This window comes from Bubalus kerabau, chromosome 3 (genome assembly GCF_029407905.1).
Source record: "Bubalus kerabau isolate K-KA32 ecotype Philippines breed swamp buffalo chromosome 3, PCC_UOA_SB_1v2, whole genome shotgun sequence".
Taxonomy (NCBI): domain Eukaryota; kingdom Metazoa; phylum Chordata; class Mammalia; order Artiodactyla; family Bovidae; genus Bubalus; species Bubalus kerabau.
The window spans coordinates 60,176,859-60,198,295 of NC_073626.1; the positions used below are offsets into that span (position 1 = coordinate 60,176,859).

Below are 21,437 nucleotides of genomic sequence, written 5' to 3' on the forward strand. Positions count from 1 at the left end.
CCAGGTCCTTTCCCCTATGTGCTTACATTCAAGTTGGAGAACAGATGAGTAAACAAATACATATTATTTTACATAGTGATAAATGTCATGGGGCAGAGAGGAGGAATAAACCAGTAAAAGGCAGGGGAGCCTGCCTCAGAAAAAGTCTTCCATAAAGATCCTAACTAATGTGACACTTAGACAGAGACTTTCCTGATGTAAAGGAGCAAGCAATACAAAGTTCTGGGGAAAGAGGCTTTCCAGTACTGGTGATGGCAGGTACTAAGGCTCTGGGGCAGGAAGGAGGTGGTATGTTTGAAGGACAGTCACTGTGCCTGGAAAGGAGTAATAAGCAACAAGGGTAAGAAGGGTAGCAGATGAGTTCAGAGAAGTAGGTAGGGGTCGACCAAGGTAAAGAGCAAATTTTATTCTAAGCCTGACAAAGCCATGAGAGCATTTTGCATAGGAGAGTAAAGGGATCTAGAAGGTTTTTGTGGTGGTTTGCTTGTGTGTCTGCGAAGGTCACTGGCTAATATTGGAAATAAACTGTAAGGGAATGGGAAGCAGGAAGAACAGGTGAAAAGCTACTACAGGCAAGAGGTAGCTCAGACTAGGGAATTAGCTGATGCAGTGGTGAGAAGTGGTAAAATACAGGATATACTTTGCAAGTACAAATCCACAAAACACTGATACAGTGAAAGTAAGTAGGGGGAAGGGAACTAAAATAACTCATAGTTTTTTAGCCTTAACACCTAGGTGAATGGTTGAATGGTAAATAAGAAAACTTCCTAATTTCACAAATTTGTACAGTTTAGTGTAAGATAAAACTTTTTTAAACAAAATCTATAATGACTATTATTTGGAATAAAATCAATTGCTATGCTATAATTGCTCCTAATTTCAAGTCAGGACATATAATACCAATTTCTAAATAGGTCTGAGTTCAGAAATGCTACTAATTTTAGCATGCATTGGTGACTCTTTACTGCATCAGTTATTACTTTGGAGTTCCAATGGTGGTTTTTTATTTCCCTCATTCCTTCTACATGTATTTACTGGAATTCTTTTGTAAGGAAGATTTTTCCCTTCTCTCCCATTTATTCAGTCATTTATATTATGAGCTCATGGATGTTTTATTCTTTGTTTATAATCCATTATAACACTATTAATCCTCCAGCTTTGACCAATGGGAGTTCCCACTGGAACGTCCAAAGTTAACCCCTGTATTCTTTTCACTTGCCCCATTTTTCATTTTTGTTTTTAAGCATAGAATGGTATTTGTTAGGTTTATGTCACTATAGTCTGTTAAACTAGAAAGATCTTGAGGGGCATAGCTGTCTCCTTAACTAATATCTGTGTGAATTAGCCTTATAAAACTATATGATGCCAAGAGTTGGAAAAGACCTTAGAGGCTATGTAATTGAACCCCACCCTTTACCTTCAATTTTCATTGACCACCACGCCTCTGTTCGTCCTGTGTTAGCACTAATAAAGGAGGACTTACAAAAATACAAGGCTGGATTTTTGTAATGGAATTTATAACCTGTTTGACATTTAGCCAAAATTTAATGCTTAGTCTACATAATTTTTCAGCTATTTAACTTTTAAACTGTTATCAACAGCACTGAACAACTACTACCAGAGCTCTCACCATTTTCCATTATGATACGGTTTCAAATTTCTCCCACTGTCCTGATAATTCTGCTCTAAGTTGCAGTTTATTATATATCACACTAAGGTAACTACAGATGTGATGTCACTCCAACAGTACCACTTCCCTTGCTCTGGATACTTTTTATTTTTAATGAAGCATATTATTTTAGCTGTTTTGAGAGCCACATATCACTGATTCACTTTATGGTCACTAAAATCTCCAGTCCCAACATGCAATGCTGTTCAGTGATGGTTTTCCCTTCATGTACTTACTTAATGGATTTATCTATATTCCTATAGATCCCCATGTTGTTGGATTTTAACCTGTTGATTCATCTTGTCTAGCTGATGTTGAATCTTCTCATGCAATATATTTCTCATGTCTCCTACATTAATCTGTGTGTGTGCATGCGCACGCTCAGTCATGTCCTACTCTTTGCAGCCCCATGGACTATAGCCTGACAGGCTCCTCTGTCCATGGAATTTCCCAAGCAAGAATACTGGAGTGGGTTGCCCTTTCCTCCTCCAGGGAATCTTCCTGACCCAGGGATCAAACCTGTGTCTCCTGCATTGGCAGGCAGGTCTTTACCACTGAACCACCAGGGAAGCCCTTTATTAATATATATCACTAGTAAATATAACTCCAAAATATCCTCATGCAAAAGACAAATGAAGGAACCCAGGATAGACCAATGCAGTTTAATATTCTTTCTAACAGGATAGAAAAGTGTAATTCCTAAAACAGTTACATGGATATTACACATCGATGTTGGAAGTGTAAACAAGTTCAGTACTGGGAAGACAGGTCTAGGTTAAAAAAAAAAAAGTAATTTTTGAATAGCACTGGGCCGAGAAGTAAGGTAGGTAAGAGACTAGCACAGATAAACACCTTCATTTTGCTTGATGTCAAAAAGTAGTGAGATGTCTCAGATTTTTATTTTACTCCATAATTATAGTTCCAGTTAAAAATGATTCAGCAGATAGTTTGTTATGGGGAGTTTAAAAGTTTTTGTTTAGGGCTTCCCTGGTGACTCGTTGGTAAAAAATCCACCTGCCAATGCAGAAGACACAGGTTTAATCCTTGATCTGGTAAGATCCTACATGCGACAGAGCAACTAAACTTGTCCACAACAAGAAAAGCCATCACAATGAGAAGTCTGTGCACAACTAAAAAAAGCCCGCGCAGCAACGGAGGCCAGCACAGCCAAAAATACGTAATTTTTTAAAGTTTTTGTTTAGCTACAAGTGACTGAATACATAAGAATTATAAACATCAAACTTAGAATACTGAATATTTGGGTATACAGTACACAGCTTAACTGAAGGGTGACACTTTAGCTCTTAAATTGGGTGTTTGGTTCACAGAAGTTGATTATATTCTTTTTGACACTTTCATAATTAAAATATTTCATAATTTAAAATAGCTAATAATATATTTGTATTTTATGTTCAGAATAGTATAATTATTCTATTTTTTGACTCATTCAAGCCTTTAATAAAACAACTAATGCTTATGAAAGTGACTCAACCTGTAGCTCTAAAGATCTATGTAATCTCAAATTAGCACATAAGCTAGTTTTGTTACTGTGACCTAACTGCATAATTACATGAATAAAAATAATTCTCAAATTCAAGAATTGAAAGAACATCATTAATGCTTAGAATTAACTCTTTACAATATGAAAGGAGTTTTACAATATATAAATTTTCTGAATTTCCAATTACGTTGTTGTTCAGTCACTTAGTCTTGTCCAACTCTGTGACCGCATGAACTGCAGCACTCCAGGCTTCCCTGTCCTTCACTATCTGCAGTTTGCTCACACTCATGTCCATTGAGTTGGTGATGACATCCAACCATCTCATCCTCTGCCACTCCCTTCTCTTACCCTCAATCTTTGCCAGCATCATGGTCTTTTCCAGTGAGTTGGTACTTCACATCAGGTAGTTACAGACTTTTTGACACTTTTTTAAAAAGTTACAGATTTTGGAAAATATGTGTTACTTTGACCATATTATAAAGAAGATAAGCATGCATCATTTTATTCATTTTATAGTTTTCTAAATGAGAACAGAAGAGCCAGATGATTCATTGGCTATTGCCCAGGAAAATACCAGTATACCAGCTACTACATGAAAACCTGATACAGTGATCCTGCTTTGAAATGTGTCCCTCCTTTGAGTTACCAAACCCGTGCTTCTATCATGGCACTTAATGGTCCCAGGGAGTTTAGGGGAGCAACAAAGAGATTCACCCTCTCCATCTACTGCCAAAAAACACAGACTCCACACACTTGAAAAGTAAGATCATCTGAGTATGTTAGTTTCTTAGAAAGTTAAATAATTACCATATGATCCAGCAATTCCACTTTGGGGTATATACTCCAAAGAAGTGAAAGCAGAGATGTGAAAAGATAGTTGTACAACTCATGTTTACAGGAGCACTGTTCACAATAGTCACAAGGTGTAGGTAGCCAAAGTGTCTGACCATTGACAGATGAAGGTGTCCACAAAATGGTTTATATACACAATGGAATATTATTGAGCTTTAAAAGGAAATTCTCACATATGCCACAACACTGGATGAAACTTGACATTAATGCTAAGTAAAATAAGCCAGTTACAGAAGGACAGGTACTGTGTGACCTAGAGTATGCTGTACCTAGAGTGGTCAAAGTCATAAAGACAGAAAGAATGGTGGTCGCCAGGGGACGGGAAGAAAGGGAAATGAGGAATTAATGTTTAATGGATAGTTTCAGCTGGGGAAGATGAAAGAATTTTGGAGATGGATGGTAGCGATGGTTGCACAACGATGTGAATGTATTTAATGCCACTGAACTGTACACCTAAAAATGGTTAAAATGGTGATTTTTCTAACATTTAACATGATTTTTTTAAAAAACAGTAAATTTGTGATACAAGCATTATGGTTCAGCAAATGAAATAAAACATGTTCCAAAGATGAGACTTGCCTGATGAATGGTATTACCATTAATTAAAGAATGTGAAGTGTTAGTTGCTCAGTTGTGTCTGACTCTTTGCTACAGACCTCATAAACTGTAGCCTGCCAGGCTCCTCGGTCCATGGGTTTCTCCAGGCAAGAATACTGGAGTGGGTAGCCATGCCCTTCTCCAGGGAATCTTCCGAACCCAGAGATGGAACCTGTGTCTCTTAGGTCTCCTGTCTGAGCCACCAGGGAAGCTGTGATGAAAGACTGTTCCATATCAAAAAAAATATTTGTTAGCAAAGAAATTTAAGAGAAAGGCAAATGACTTTTTTTTTTTTTAGCACAATTCAACCTATGAAGAACATAAGACAGGTATATGACTCAAGTGGAAAGGGGTGCATCAAGCCGGACATATTAGCCATTAAAAGCACCAAACTCATTTCTATTGCTTCCATTTCATTATGCCAAACAATCTGGTTATAATTTGGATCTGGCTTTCATTGTAATTTGATCAACACAGAAAAGGTGAGGATCAGCAGGCTCAACTATCCTAGACCCTTCATCATTTCTCTTAATACATTAGTACTATGGTTTTTACATAGCAGTTTATTAGCAAATTGTGTGACTCAGCACTCCAGAGTCCAATCACTTCTAGACCTGATAAACTGATTTCAACCCTAAAAAAAAAATCAGATGTTGAAACCCAATAAGCACACTATGGTCCTGCTAAACTGTGGATAAATCTGTGGCAAACTGTCCCCTTCCCCAAGTGACTCCTCTCTTAATGCACTTTTTCCATAATGCTGAATTGTAATTGCCTATTATCAGACTCATGGGGCTTCCCTGGTAGCTCAGTGGTAAAGAATCTACCTGCCAATACAGGAGATTCCAGTTCAATCCCTGGGTTGGAAGATGTGCTAGAGTACGAAATGGCAACCCACTCCAGTATTCTCACCTGGAAAATTCCATGGACAGAGGAGGCCTTGCAGGCTACAGTCCATGGGCCTCAGAGTTGGACACAACTGAGCATGCACACATTATTAGACTCCATTCCTTGAAAATAGAAAATGGATATTTTATCTTTTATCCCTAACAACTAGTAAACTGCCTAGAAAAAGGAAAGAATCCAATAAAGACGTGATATGTGAAAATCCAATTTAGTATGACATATTTAGGATAAAGATTCTTCTATATAAAGTTTTCCTCTAAAGTTTACAAGTGGAAAGCTAAGCAATAGAGAATGTGAACATACTTATAATTCCAAACTCTCAATTCATGTTGCAGTTACAGTGGTTAGGCCATGTTTTCTTGAGAATGCCCATGAGAGTGGCATTCAAACCATATGATGTGATCTGCATGAAAGCCCAGACAAGCCCCAGAGAGCATACATCTTTCCCCCAATAACTTCTCCAGTATAATAAAGAATGTGGAAGAATTACACCTTCACTTGCCAAATATCTAGGACTGGTGAGAGTGCCATTCTTCCCACTTCCCATATTCTTCCTGTTGTTCAGTCCGTAAGTCATGTCCAACTCTGCGACCCTATGGACTACCGCCTATCAGGCTCCTCTCTCCATGGGGTTTTCCAGACAATACTGGAGTGGATAGCCATTTCCTTCTCCAGGGTATCTTCCCAGGGATCAAACCTGCATCTCTTGCATTGAGATGAGGAGCCACTGAGCCACCAGGGAAGCCCCAAATTCCTTCCTAACATCCTTAAGTTCTGCTCTTTCACCTAATGCAGCATTCAGACTCAACAGCAGCCAAGGGTACCCAGATAAGGAGTGCCCAAATAAGGTATCTATTAATACAACCAAACACAGCAGGGATAACTGACAACACAGGAGAGCATTGGGATAATGTAATTCAAGCTGCAAGAAAAACAATACCAGATGTGAACAATTTTACGTTCAGAATAGATCCCAGTGTATAAGAGAAAGTAATTCCTGGCCTATCATATGCAATCAGGATGACTAATTATTCTTAACCTTTAAGTCTTAATTTTTCTTTTTTCCTCTTTTTGGGTCAACAACACATCCTAGGGAAAATATGAGCTATTTAATATTCTATCAGTTAAGAGAACAGACTCCAGGGCAGATGGCCTGACTTCTAGTCTGCATTTACTAGCTGTGTAACCTGCAAATCACCCAAACTCTGTTGTCAGTTGTCTCATATGTAAAATGAGGGCAGTAACTACCTCATGGGGTTGTTATGAAGATTAAATAAATCTGCAACAGTGCCTAGCGCACAGTAAACTCCACTTTATTGTTAATTGTTTATTATTTCATACATAAATGAAAATTTAGATAAACATTAAGTTCTACCTTAAAAATTCTTAGTAAAGTGCTGATAATCATAAATTTCATACCTGGTGATTATGAATTACATATCTGCCACTAGACCATAGCTGTGACTTTCCCTACCTCACACCAAGACCTTCACACCAAGAAAGGCACACACATGTGCCAGCCTTGTCCAGCCTTGAATTTATAAAGACCTTGCGGTAAAATCTTAACACCTCGCAGGGAAGAAGAAAGAATAGATTCGGACAAAGCTATTCAAATGGTAATAAGTTCACTTACGAATAAAAACAAAAAAAGACTGAAGGAGGTTAAAGAATAGGAGTACATACTATGCTGAAGATTGCCTCCAGAGTAAGCAAAGACCATACTTTTCTCACAGTGGCGTCCAAATTCCAGCCTAAGGCAAAAAAATTTTTTTTTCTTTTACTGTAGCGTACGTAGTGTTCAGAACTAAATGCTACGTAGTCGAATCTGTGCTCTCGTAGTCGAATCTGTCTGCGCTGTATCAGTCAGTAGCCGTGTAACCTTGCAGACGTCTTACCTACAGGTCTGGGAGAATTGCCTGAGCGCACGCAGAGCATCTAGGGAAAAGACAGCCTTTGCAATTGTCTTTATTCTGAGTGACGCCCTCGGGGAAACAGCTGCTGACCCTGGCGACGGGACGCTGGCCCCATGTTGATGACATCACTTCCGGGGTGGCAAGTTCAGGCTTTCCTGCGCCTGGGAAAGAGCGTTCAATCGGCTTAGCACGGAAAGGAGATGAGTACTAGCTACTAACGTTGACGAGTAAGGTGGGTGAGATAGCTCAGCCCTCTTCTCTCTGTTGCTTTCACGCGGCTAGAATAACGGTTCCAGTTAGAATCCCTCACCTTCTTAGAGCAGAGACCAGCGCTGGCCAAGTCCCAAGACAGACCAGGTTCACTTGGGATCCGGCTTGGCTCCAACGAGAAGGGCTTCGCACAAGCTTCCTTGGCTGGATTAGTGACTATAAATCTAATTTTTCATGGCGCGTCTGTTGGGACTGCATCCTCTGCAGCTGCCCTCTGTGAATACGTCGCTCATCTCCTATCCCTGGACCCCTCCCTGCCCCTGTGGAACAATACAAGTTCCAATATTCGCTCTTTTCCCCCCATTTTGTCCACTAGTGTGATAGAGAAAGAATCTACTAAATTTCTAGAAGGTTCTAGAACAAGGTGATTTGGGAGACATGAGATTAGATACTTGGCAGTGTGAAAAAAACAAAGTGCTTTAATGATGGACAGCTGTTATTGGAGAGAAGAGGATTTGGGGAGATCTCTATTGGTGGCTCAGTGATAAAGAATCCCTGGGTGGGAAAGATCCCCTGGAGGGGGAAATGGCAACCCACTCCAGTATTCTTGTCTGAAAAATCCCATGGACAGAGGAGCCTGGCAGGCTACAGCCCATAGGGTCGCAAAGAGACAACTGAACATACACACTAGTAGGATAAACCTGTGGCAAAAGTGGAGATTTAATTCGAAAAATTGTAATTAATAGATAAAATAGGTATTAGGTTATGGTCGTTTTAGTTGAGGTGTTTTTTTAAGATGAGCTTTATGAGAACGCCTGTGTCTAAACTTTTACGCCTGAATCTTACTGTGTATTTAATACGAGCTCTTGTTTTTCAACCACATGATTAAATTTTTCTTTTGAAAGATGTTTCTGGGAAATGGAATGCATTAGTTTTCATTAGTTTTGCTTTGCCTTTATTGTTTTGACTTTTAAAAACAACAATTTGTCTTAATTTTGGCTATAAAAAAATAAAGAGCACTTTTCAAGGGACTATGTAACTATTGTACTGTAATATTAGCTCTTTTATAAAGAATAATCGTTTGCTAAGAACAACATACAAGTATTAGTAATACAGAAAATTTATATATAATTTTATGTCTATTTAATGTTCCCCTTAAAAGAGCATTATATTAATTCATAGTTATTTTAAATAACTTTAAAATATTGTGCTAACTTTTAACAAAACTTTCCTAAATTTTTATAAAACTATATATTGAAAAATAAACCAAGTTTTCAAGAATTTTGCTTTACTGAATGGGCTAGTGGTAAATGTCAGTTCCAAATAATAGTTTGTTTCTTTCTCTTCTAGGAATTACCCATACAGTAAATATGCTAATATTGAATAAGACCGCAGGAGTCTTTTTTAAACCATCAAGAAGGAAAATTTATGAATTTTTAGGAAGTTTTCATTTTCATCCTGGAAAACTATTTCTTCATAAACTAGTATTGGGAATTGAAACCAGTTGTGATGATACAGCAGCTGCTGTAGTGGATGAAGCTGGAAATGTTTTGGGAGAAGCAATACATTCCCAAACTGAAGTTCATTTAAAGTGAGTAGGCATTATCTTGGTAGTTTCCACTTTTTTTGAAAAATAAAATGAAATAAAATCTTAATGTATTACATATAAAAGGCAAATTTTAGGACCTAATTTCATCTTTTGTGCAAGTCTTAATAACTGATGTAGAAAACCTTACACCTTTCAACCTGGCTTTTAAGGACCTCCACAGTAACTTCCCAACCTTAGCTAATCCTGTTGCCAAAAAGAAACAAACTTTGGTGTTTAGCCATGAATTCCCTTCAGCAATGCCATTTCCTTTTGCCCAGCTGTATGTTTTGTGGTCTCCACTGAAGTCCTAGGAAAGTATGACCTGACCTACAGCCTGTGTTAATCACTGAAAAAGAAAATCCTATTCACAAATATAAAAAAATATATATATGTCATGTCGATACTTAATAATATACAGTTGTATTAAAACACAGAATGGTGCCGGGTTTATAACCTCAGCTATTTCCAGAGGGCCACCAGGCAGACTGCATAAATAAGTGGGCTGGGAATAATGTAGAAAATAACTGTAGGAGGTCACTACTCCACTCCAGCCAATTGTCGCCATACAGGAATATAGGCCTTGTGTTATTTGATCATAAGAATTTTCAAGAGAATGGAAATCCGGAATGTTATGGTAATATCTCCCAAATTTTAAAAATTAGTAGGTAACTCCAGCATACTAAAATACTGTGCAGTACAACTACGCCTTCAAGCCATTGATTTCCAATGTCTGAGTAGTGAAAAAGGCTGGCGTTTTGAGACCATAAACTAGTATTTGAATCATGAATTAGCAGTTAGTATTGGCTCTGACTTTGGGAAGTTCCTTATCCTCTCTGAATCTGTTTTTCTTTTTAATTGGGGGATAATTGCTTTACAATGTTGTGTTCTTTTCTGCCATACAACATCACGAATCAACCATGAGTATACATATCGAATCAACCATGAGTATACATATGTCCCCTCTCCCTTGAACCTCCCTCCCACCCCTGCCCCTATCCCACCCCTTTAGGTTGTCACAGAGCAGCAGGTTGAGCTCCGTGTGTTATATACAGCAGCTTCCTCCTAGCTATCTGTTTTACACATGGTAATGTGTATGTTTCAGTGTTATTCTCTCAATTTGTCTCACTCTCTCCTTCCTCTGCTTTGTTCACAAGTGTATTCTCTATGCTTGTGTCTCTATTCCTGCCCTGTAAATAGGTTCATCAGTACCGTTTTTCTAGATTCCGTGTATATGTGTTTATATAAATATTTGTTTTTCTCTTTCTGACTGTTTTACAGGCTTTAGGTTCATGCACCTCACTAGAACTGACTCAAATTCATTCCTTTTTATGACTGAGTAATATTCCATTGCATATGTATGTGTGTGTGCACGTGTGCATGTGTGTGTGTATATACCACAACTTCTTTATCCCTTCATCAGTCTATGGACATCTAGGTTGCTTCTGATTCTGTTTTCACATCCATAAAATAGGAAAGATAATACCTGCCTTATGGGATTGTGGGTTGCATGATACTTATAACAACAGAATATTATAATTAGAAATAGTATACTTGAAGAGGCAGAATAGGCCTCTAATGGTTACATGTTATATGAAAGGGGCTGCGGTGGGCCTTAATAAGGCTCAGTGAAATACTAGCAAGTCCTTGCCTCCAAGAAGCTTACCCTAATCTTTGAGACATTGATATATAGACCTATAAGGAAAGTTAGGAGTGCAAGGCAGCATAAAGTAAGTATCACAGAAGTAGTACAGACAATAACTTATTACCATACCTCAGTTTCACAATCCTTTTACTATTTGGGGGTTATTGGACATCTGAACAAAGGAATGTTAACTGCACAGAAAAGCCTACCCTGACCACTTTATCTGAATTAGGTACTCCCACCCAGTTTATTCTATATCATCATGTCCTGCTTATTTTCTTAGTAGTTCTTTTCATAATTTTTATGTTTACTTATTTACAGTGTTTCCCCCAAATAGACTCTAAGCTCCAAGGTGATGGAGGCTGCGTCTGTATTAATCACTACCCTGTACCTAGTGGCCGGCACAACACTTGACATGTTGCATGGGTCAGTGGCCTTGAGAGACAGATAGGCCTTCAGTGAATGGAGATGGAAAGACTTGTAGACTGAGATAGTGTCATTGGCAAAGGCAAAGAGGTGAGAAAGTGCTGGACAAAAAAAACATTTCAGTTTAGCTAGGGTGTAAGTCACGTTAGAAGAATATACAAGCTGTTTGATACCAGCTCATCTCAGCATGTATTGAACACCTACAATTGCAAGGCAGCCTCTGAGGCACTGTGGGTACAAATATATGATTTTTTTTTCCTCTGAGCAACTTACCATATAAAAGGGTTTAGATTCTGATTCAGCCACTGACTAGCTTGGAGACCTTGCACCATTTTCTGTGACTCAGTGTCCCTATCTGTGAAATGGGGATAATAATGGCTCCTAGCTCATAATATTGTTGTGAAGATTAAATGTGAATTCTTTTAAAGTATATAATGTAGTTCTTGTCAAATAGGAAGGGCTGCAAAAACCCCATCTATTACTGGTAACAATACTACTTCTCTTTCTGTTATATATTAGTGAAGAAGACAAAGAGGCAAACAGGTTGTTGTAAAACAGCATGTAAAGTGAAGTAATAGAGGTCTGCCTAGGAGAGGAGTTCCTTTCTTCCAAGCCAGAGACCTGGAGGACAATCTTGACTTCTCCCTCACCACTCTGTACCCACATCAGTCATCCAGTCATGGTAAATCTACCTTCCAAATACAAAAACTTTCCTCTCCCTTTTCTCTGACTTAATTCAAATCCTTATTGTCTCTTGTCTGAACTCCTGGCTCCAGCCTTGAGGATAAATGGTTTCCATGCGTCTTTATTAGCTTTGTTCCTTAATCATCCATTTCCATACTGTCTAAAATTATTTGATTATTAATTGACTTGTAGCAATCATTGTTAATTCTTTGAGAATAAAGCCATTGTGTTTACATCTCTTTCATCTCTGATGCTTAGCATAATCCTTAGAATACATAGAAAAGGCACAGAAAGAAGGGAAGTGTAGGCAAGTAGGGGAAGGAAGAAATACGTAGAAGGGAGAGGATTTGGATTTAAAGTCTCCCAAATTCAGTCATCACTGCTTTTTTTCTGGCAACACAGTATAGTACAACTCCAAGGATCAGAGAAAGTATCTGGAGAAGTATAGTTAGAAGGCTTTGAACAGAGTGACTTAATGAGAGCTTTTTGAAATTGCTGGTGACAATCCAACAGCCTGACCTCATCAATACTTACAAACTTAATTAAATGTGGAAAGTGAGGGAAAGGAAGGAGATAAAAGATGAGCCTTGAAACCTAAGCAGTTTGGAGGTTATTGATGCCATTAACAGAATTGAGGAATATAGAAGAAAAAGTAGCTTTAAAGAATTAAGGAAAATTGTATTACAATATGAATGTGTTGAAATAAGGTAATTCCTCTTAAATAGCACTCTCATTGACTGACACATACATATTTTAACTATTAAATAAATCATTGAATGCCATTTGTATAGAACCTGCAGATCTTACAACATCAAATCATCAAATATTTAAAGTTCTTATTTTGAGAGTAGAGGTATATCCTGCAGACCCTCTAACATTTTTGCTCTGCCCTCTGATCAGTCACATGCTGGCCGTTTTTTTGCTAACAACCTTTGCCTTCTAATTCTTTACTCTTGACATCTGGGGTGATCTTCCATTGCTTGTCCTACATGGACCAAAAATCAAAATTGGATTCTTGGATTAAGATTGGATCCCAGACTTTATTTCAGGATTGCAAGCTGTCTACTGTCCTACCATGACCTCAAGTGCAGTGTGTTTAAAAATAAACTCGTCTTCGTCACAAAACTGTCTTCGTGTTTCTGTTAGGATTTCTTTTCTCCCAGTCATTCCAGCTCAGGATTTACCTTTGATGGCTTGGTTCCCCCTTCCCCTGATATCCAGTTAAAATTATTACAGTTTTTGGTTCTTGGTCCCTTTCCATTCTCATGATCACTCAGTTTAAGATGTAATAACCTTACACAAATATTTTTGCAATAACCTCTTTAAAAATCTCCCTGTCTGCATATTGATTCCTTTCCCCAAAATCCTGATTCCTTTCCTAAAACCCAGTTTTGTCCTGTCCTTTCCTTATTCAAGACGTCTTCCTTAGAATGCTTCTCAGAATTATTTTGGTGATTTCTTTTATCAAGAAATAAATCTCTGAGAGTTGTGTACAATTTTGCAAAGTCAGCAACAGTAAATTACATCCTTAATCATTGCATGTTGAGTTCTTATAATGTACTACATATTATAAGACACACATAATTAGAAAATACTTGACTTACTGATGTTTTTAACTATATAATGATAATTTGAAAACATGCCTTCAGCCATAATACATACTTTTTCTTCCTCTGTTTTTACAATCTTAAACTTATAAAAGTTGGGGTTTTTTTTTATGTCTTTCAGAACAGGTGGGATTATTCCTCCAGTAGCTCAACAGCTTCATAGAGAAAATATTCAACGCATAGTACAAGAAGCTCTCTCTGCCAGTGAAGTCTCTCCAAGTGAACTCTCAGCAATTGCGACTACCATAAAGCCAGGACTTGCTTTAAGCTTGGGCGTAGGTTTATCATTTAGCTTACAACTGGTAGACCAGTTTAAAAAGCCCTTCATTCCCATTCATCACATGGAGGCTCATGCACTTACTATCAGGTTAACAGATAAGGTAGAATTTCCGTTTTTAGTTCTTTTGATTTCTGGAGGTCATTGTCTTTTGGCATTAGTTAGAGGAGTTTCAGATTTTCTTCTTCTTGGGAAGTCTTTGGACATAGCACCAGGCGACATGCTTGACAAGGTAATTATTTAAGAATTAACATCTCCATTCTTTTTTGTTAGGTGTCTGTTTCAGCTAAATAGTAATTTCACTATTCATCTAAATATTTCTGGATAATATCATATTAAACTGAAAATATTATGTGAGCAAAACAAAAAGTAAGTAGTGCATAATTTTATGAAAGATTCCTTCTTACCCATTCTGAATAAGCTGATATGAGGTTTACATCAGTATATAAAGGTTCTAATAGTTTCCATGTATTACATTTATGTTTTTAGTCGAATAACATGTGAAAGAAAGTGGTTTGTGAAGTGTAATGTACCTTTTAAAACTGAACAAGAGGATATATAAAATGACATAAGGACATTAAAGATGCACAATGTTTCATTATTAAATGTTATCATCGCTGATACCACTGATGAGCAGATTTATTTTCCTTTGTTTTAGCATTCTAAAAATGACTTCCTTATGTAAAAAACCTGCTTCTGTATATACCTGTGGCGGATTCATTTTGATATTTGGCAAAACTAATACAGTTATGTAAAGTTTAAAAATAAAATAAAATTTAAAAAAAAAAAAAAACCTGCTTCTATCAAGCTGAAATTCAAAAGAAATAGGGCAGGTTCTTATTCTGAAGTTTATAATTGAGCAGTCATTGTCATTTTCAAACCTATTTTCCATCCCCAATAAAAGAGCAAAAGTAGATAGGAAGGCAGTGATTGGCCACTATTGAGCACTTGTCAGAAGGAGCAAGATGTCTGTCTTGACCGACCACCAGGTATAGTCCTTAGTTGTAGAAGTATAGCATGTCTTACTCATCCAGGGTAAAAATCATTTCCTTTGTATCTTGGTTTCAAAATGTACAGTTTCATGATGTTACAAAATTTTTTGTTTTGTTTTTGGTAGGTAGCAAGAAGACTTTCCTTAATAAAACATCCAGAGTGCTCCACCATGAGTGGTGGGAAGGCTATAGAACATTTGGCCAAACAAGGAAATAGATTGCATTTTGATTTCCAACCTCCCATGCAACGTGCTAAAAATTGTGATTTTTCTTTTTCTGGACTTCAACACGTTATTGATAAGATGATAATGCAAAAGGAAAAAGAGGAAGGTATATTTGTAATTAGTAAAGTTGGACAGATAAGTAACACTGGATGGTACCTGAAAATACCCGCTCATTCCTGCAGGTATCGAGCAGGGGCAGGTCCTGTCTTCAGCTGCAGACATTGCCGCTGCGGTCCAGCACACCGTGGCCTGCCACATTGCAAAAAGAACACATCGTGCTCTTCTGTTCTGCAAGCAGAGAGGCTTCTTACGTCAGAGTAACACAGTACTGGTAAGTCTTGTCATAGAATAGCAGTAATCCTTTACAGTACGTTCCTTTCCTTTCCAGAGCTTAATTGACCATAAGCGTAGAATGAAAAGATCTTTATGCCATAAGTTGTCCCTGACAGTAAGAGATTATGTAGAATAAAAACTAACAGCCATTTCTTGTACAGGTGTGGCACTTTTATAGGACATCTGTACAGCCTGTGTGGCAAAAATGTTCAAGGCTGCATCTTACTGTATTTAAAAGAGGGTTTACAGTATGAAACAAAATGCAGTGTAACTGCTATCATTGTCTTTAGAAAAATGGACTGTTTCCTTCAAATGTATATTCCTTTGATGAAATCCCTTTAAATGTGCTTAAAAGGCTTGATAAATTTCCTGTGTAACTGTATCTTAAACTTCATCCTTTTGAAAATTGTAAAGTGGGAAAATATTTAAACAGTAGGTTCACAAAATGGAATATAAAGGTAATAGTTTAAGAACTATGTAGTAAAATTTAAAAAATGCTTATAAGCAAAAACTACAGGGTCTAAAATACTGTATAATGATTGTACCATGAGGAAAGGGTTAGAAGAAAATGTACAAAAATGATAGTGATCATGTGGTAATATTGAAGTTTTTTTTTTCTTTTTCCAAATGTTTGTTATATACATATACTACTTAATCATTTACTCACCTACCAAAATGTGATACTGTCTTATTGTATAATCCTGGTATTTTCCCCAGGTTTAGCTCACAGCTTACCTCGTATTCATGTGTGCTATTTGTTCACTTTGGTCTTCTGACTTTTTCAGGTTGTATCTGGAGGCGTCGCAAGTAACTTATATATCCGAAAAGCCCTGGAAATTGTGACCAGTGCAACAGAGTGTGCTTTGCTGTGCCCGCCCCCCAGACTCTGCACTGACAACGGCGTTATGGTTGCGTGGTAAGCCGCAGCGCGTTTGTGGCTCACTCGGAATTATGCAGATATTAATTGCTATTTCATCCTGCTAAAGTTTCTTCCTTTACATCTTCAGCTAGTTATTTTATTTTTAATGATTCTTATTTAGGAATGGTGTTGAAAGACTACGTGCTGGCTTGGGCATTTTACACAACACAGAAGGCATCCGCTATGAACCAAAGTACGTGGTACCATTCATAAGCTCTCTGCAGGCTGTACCATAAAAGTCAAAGCCTGGATTTTGCTTTTACAGTTAAGGTTTTCATTGACATTCTGGTGGTACTTGAAGAAAGATTACATTAATTTTTTTTCTTCTAACCTAGGTGGTAGATAACTTATAGGAATATTTTTGTTATAGCAATAAATTATACAAATGTTCGCCAGTTATAGGTTAGAAACACGGAATAGGTAAGGATGATGAATTCTCTCGTTTGGGACCAGAACGGAAACCATGTCCATGACCTGGACTTCTGCAGCGTCAGGACCATCTCAGCACCAATTGACATGCTGAAAATAACAGAAATGTGCAAAAACTATTCAAGTGTGAGACGGGGTTGTGAGTATACATCTCCACAGGATGCTGAGAAAGTGCCAAAAGATAGTTTATTTTCTGCAGTCCTTGGATTTCCCCTCCCAAATTGAAGTTCCTAGGAGTAGCACAGTTTTTCAATTTGTTATCAAGTTCTGGTCTAAGTTAATTCTGGAATAGTAAAAATAGTAAAGCATGATTATATTTCATAATCTAACGTAATTCTATTTTCAGTATTGTTTCATCTGCTATTTTAAAACTTTTCAGCATTTTAGTACGTAACTATCAGCCACGTGAACCATAGACTATTAAAGCTGATCATCAGTGGACAGATTTTAGTTAGTAGTGACAAAAAGAACCCCTTTAGTTGACGGCCTGGCCTCGGGCGGAAGCCACCGTCTGATCCAGCACAGCCTTCTTGTGGCAGTGCTGAGGCTGGAGATGATGGCTTTTAGGTTGGGGTCCAGCTGAAGCCTTGCATAGGGCAACATGCTAAACACATAAAAAGAGCAGAAATCTGAGGCCAGAGTTATTTACTGAGGAAGAACAGAGGACGAGGGTAGGACCTAAGGCCTCTCCTGCCACCAGGAACGTAGAAAGGAGCGAGCCTGCTTTTGAAACCTCAGAGAAGAGCTGGTGGAAACCTGGTGAATTTCTCAAGTAGGAATGGATAGTTTAGCTGTACGGTAAACTTTTTAGCCTTTAGCTTTGTAGAGCATAAAGCATTTTTTGTAATTTTTTTGTTTCAACTTTTAACTTATTTACAGCATTTGAGAGCAATAGAACTCTTTCAAAAACATCTCAACCCCAAACTCACTAAATTGTGTACATTAAATATGTATAGTTTTTAACATGTCAATTATACCTCAAAAAGATTTCTTTTGTTTGTTCAACTTTTTTTTTCTTTTAGAATAATGAAAGAGGTTTTAAAAAATTGCCAAATTTAGATTTCTAGTCTTCCTTTACCTGTTTTGCTAGTTTGAGGTCCTACTCTATATGTATTCAAGAACCACCATCACATACGATAGTTATACACTAGATACATATATTTTTTGTCAGAATTCTAAACAAATAGTTTGCAGAACTAGTGACAGATCAGTAAGCAAATATTTGAAATAATGTGATTTGTCTGGTTTTGATGCAGATGTCCTCTTGGAGTAGATATATCAAAAGAAGTTGGAGAAGCTGCTATAAAAGTGCCAAGATTAAAAATGAAGATTTGATTTTTGCTTAAAAAAAAAAGTCCCTAAAGGTTTTTATTTTTTTGTATATAAAATACATAATATTAACTGTTCATCAAGACTTTCTTTGTTATTACTTTTCTTATGTTTGATGTTTAACCTGCTCTTCTGAGAGACAATAATAGTCTTAGAAGAGAGTATAAGGGTTTTTCTATTTAATTATCAAAAACCAAAATAAAACATCTTGTGAGGAAAATAATATACTGATATTGGCAGGTGAAAAGAAAAATCTTGGAAAAAATGTAGCAATTCTGCTAAATCATGGCCCCATGTTAACACAGGCATAGATCTTTTCCCACCTCTCTCATATGAGAATAGTATAAGTTCCTATGGAAACATTACCCTGACTTTTCTAGTGAGACAGCAATTGTTGAATGGTAGCCAGGTCAAAGTCATGTCAACTCAGAATTCTAGGACAAAACAAAAGGAGACTTTCTCTAATAGAATGTAAGTTAATAATTATAAAAAATATATATTATTAGGTATCTTCTCTGGAGCAAATGGGATTTCTATACATTTCTTAAGATCTGAGATTTTAAAAAATATGACATGCAAGTAATCCCTCAAGGGTGTATTGTACTTTTTAGTTGGCCACATATATTGACATTCATTATTTTAGAAAGTATATTTAATCAGTGAAAATACATGAGATGAAAAAGGTTTGTTTTTTTGGTTTTTTGATAATGTCCTTTGAATCTGAACTTTTACTGCAGATATCATAATAGTTCATGACTTTTTTTCTGCACAGATTAAAGGAACTGAATGTACTGTCCTTTGAATATAAGGATGATGCTACCAACTGTTCAGTGTCCTTTGAGAGGTTTTGCTAGTAGAGATTTATGTTACACCATCCATAACTAGATCAAGTTGTTAAAAGTCCATAGGGTCACAAAGAGTCAGACACAGCTGAAGCGACTTAGCGTGCATGCACAGGTTAAGAGGCAGGTGATTTGATGAATTGAGACCTTTCTCGTTTTAACATATAATTTTTAAAAATAAAAAGAAAATGCAAGGTAATAAAAATAATCTTTATTTTTGCCCTGTACTTAAAGAAAAATACTGTAAAGTTTTAAGCATGGTAGGATGGTCTGTCTCAGAGAAGGCAATGGCACCCCACTCCAGTACTCTTGCCTAGAAAATCCATGAATGGAGGAGCCTGGTAGGCTGCAGTCCATGGGGTCGCTAAGAGTCGGACTCGACTGAGCGACTTCACTTTCACTTTTCTCTTTTATGCATTGGAGAAGGAAATGGCAACCTACTCCAGTATTCTTGCCTGGAGAATCCCAGGGACGGCAGAGCCTGGTGGGCTGCCGTCTATGGGGTTGCACAGAGTCAGACACGACTGAAGCGACTTAGCTTAGCTTAACTTATGATGGTCTGTCTAGGCCAAGATACTCAGGAAATGCCTATGTTATTGAATGCAATAATGATCCTCAACTTTGAACCCACCTGAATCCAGCAACAAAGTTCAAAATTTGCTTCTAAAGGCTTTTTTCTTTTAAAAGTCTACAGAGGCTTAATGTTTTGTTGATGTGAATTCTTAACAATGCTGAATAAATGATACTGGTTTTTATCATTTGAATTATTTATCCCTTTCTAGTATAAAATTCTCCCCAGATTTTTCCCTGGAATTCCTGTATTGTAGTCTCTCCACCAGGAAGTTGTGACTCTGGACTGTTAAGATAATTTAGAATTGAATTTGGAGATGAAGGAAGTCTCTTATTGTACAGTGGTTAAAAGCCCGGGCTTTGGACTGCGACACATAGAAGCCCTAAGGAACTGTAGCCGCTGTCACGATCACCATCTGCATCGTTACGTGAAGGCATGTTGGAGAAAATAACTGCTGATTAACATATATGTTCTAGTGCAGACCAGATGGACTATAGAGACAACTGAGCAAAGTGCACAAAGAAAAAGGAGTACTCTTTAAAGGACTCACTGAACCCCAGTTAGCTTTTATGTCAAATCTGTTTGCTGCTGTAAAATATGAGAAGCGGACATACATCAAAGCTTGCACCTACTGGAAACAGTTCTCTCTGGGCAAAGACATCCCTGTGATTCTAAGCCACAGAGAATATCATCTATTCCAGCTGCAAACCAGGGATACTCTGTAGGTATGGAGTCTGGTCAAAAGTGGTGGCCACAATTTTTAGCCATACTTCTATGCTTGATAGGAAGTGATTTCAGATTTTTTTCAATAAAATGTTTTTAAATGTATACATTTCAGATTTTTAGAAGGCTCATGCATCTGTGGTATCTATCATTAAATATCTTATGGTAGCACAATGAGTGTTAACATGTAGGCTACTCTGAATCAGACCTTTGTAGCCCAGCATACCAATTAAAAAAATCTTTCTGTATACACTAATTGTGTCACTTGTGTCAGCTGCTTAATGGTTTTAGGTGCAGGCATTCTATTTTAGAAAATGTTACTTAAGTTTTGAAGCCATATATCAGACCTGATGTTAAATTCCAGTAGACATGCTAAGGAAATTTTGTTAAACATCAATATCAAGAATTTGCAATTCAAAAAGATTATTCAGTTATGTATATTTTAGCATAATTGAAAATGAAAAATTTTACAAGATTGCTCAGGAATACTTTCACACTAAAATGCTTTTATTAGCCTTCTCCAGGCTCTGGATTAGCTTTCTGTACATGTTTCCCAAGTTGGTTCAAAAGCACTATTCTTGGTCTTGATACCGTTATGATATCTGATGAAATTGCAGATGAAAAGGAAAAAATATTATGAGAAACAGTAGTCTTTTTTGTTGTTTTGAAGAGTCCCATGAAGTTAGTTACAGGAGGTATAAAAGTCAAAGAATCTCTTGGTTGAATTTTGTGTTTTAATTTTCTTCGGTGCTCTTTCCCTAAAAAGGAAAGAGCCATAATTAAGTGTCTCTTAAGCCTAAGAGCCCTAGGAATAGAGTCATTGCTTTTAATTCTATATATTTCTAATTCTTCACATCACTGAAACATACTAAGAGAACAGATCAGTAGCTTCCAGACTTAAGATGCTGGAATGCAAAAATCTGTGGAGATCAATATATGTTGCAAACTTTTTATCATGCCAAGTTGGCACTAATGAAAGAACAAATGCCAGCTACTTTAAACATCATTTTGGAAAAGAAGGGATATTTTCATGTCAAAAGAAGGTGTAAAAGCCATTATCTTAAAATGGAGGACTTTACTTGAATGAAATTAACTTTATTAGACACCTAATTGTCCTTTTTCCCTTTTGTCTTATGTTATCACAAACCTGGTCTGGACTTTGCAGACCATTACTGGTATACATATTATTCAGAAGCCAATTTT

The 21,437-nt window shown here is 37.1% G+C and overlaps 2 protein-coding genes across 5 annotated transcripts in view; one reads left to right on the top strand and one right to left on the bottom strand.

The window, feature by feature from the left end:
- The first annotated feature begins 7,527 nt into the window (after positions 1 to 7,527).
- On the top strand, positions 7,528 to 20,339 carry OSGEPL1 (O-sialoglycoprotein endopeptidase like 1). 4 transcript variants are annotated; one of them, XM_055571954.1, is made up of 8 exons: positions 7,528 to 7,670; positions 8,999 to 9,239; positions 13,717 to 14,104; positions 14,990 to 15,194; positions 15,271 to 15,419; positions 16,207 to 16,337; positions 16,462 to 16,533; positions 18,026 to 20,339. In XM_055571954.1, the coding sequence occupies exons 2-8, from the start codon at positions 9,019 to 9,021 to the stop codon at positions 18,102 to 18,104; spliced, it is 1,245 nt and encodes a 414-aa protein (XP_055427929.1). In that variant the 5' UTR covers positions 7,528 to 7,670; positions 8,999 to 9,018; the 3' UTR covers positions 18,105 to 20,339. The 4 variants fall into 4 exon arrangements, with proteins under 4 accessions (XP_055427929.1, XP_055427930.1, XP_055427932.1 ...); XM_055571956.1 differs by lacking the exon at positions 7,528 to 7,670 and adding an exon at positions 11,824 to 11,986 and having other exon boundaries at positions 9,104 to 9,239; XM_055571955.1 differs by lacking the exon at positions 16,462 to 16,533.
- Positions 20,340 to 20,654: 315 nt separating this feature from the next.
- Positions 20,655 to 21,437, bottom strand: part of ANKAR (ankyrin and armadillo repeat containing) — a 52,179-nt gene continuing 51,396 nt past the window's right edge. The window contains exon 22 of the mRNA XM_055571961.1: positions 20,655 to 20,992. Within this exon, the coding sequence (XP_055427936.1) occupies positions 20,745 to 20,992 (248 nt within the window). The 3' untranslated portion in view covers positions 20,655 to 20,744. The remainder of the gene's footprint in view (positions 20,993 to 21,437) is intronic.

What these genes read in the sequence shown, in the direction of transcription:
- OSGEPL1 (XM_055571954.1), top strand. Translation starts at nt 9,019, where the DNA reads ATGCTAATATTGAATAAGACCGCAGGAGTCTTTTTTAAACCATCAAGA. An exon ending in AACGGCGTTATGGTTGCGTG is followed by an intron (nt 16,338 to 16,461) that starts GTAAGCCGCAGC and finishes ATTCTTATTTAG; the next exon opens with GAATGGTGTTGAAAGACTAC. An exon ending in GGCATCCGCTATGAACCAAA is followed by an intron (nt 16,534 to 18,025) that starts GTACGTGGTACC and finishes GTTTTGATGCAG; the next exon opens with ATGTCCTCTTGGAGTAGATA.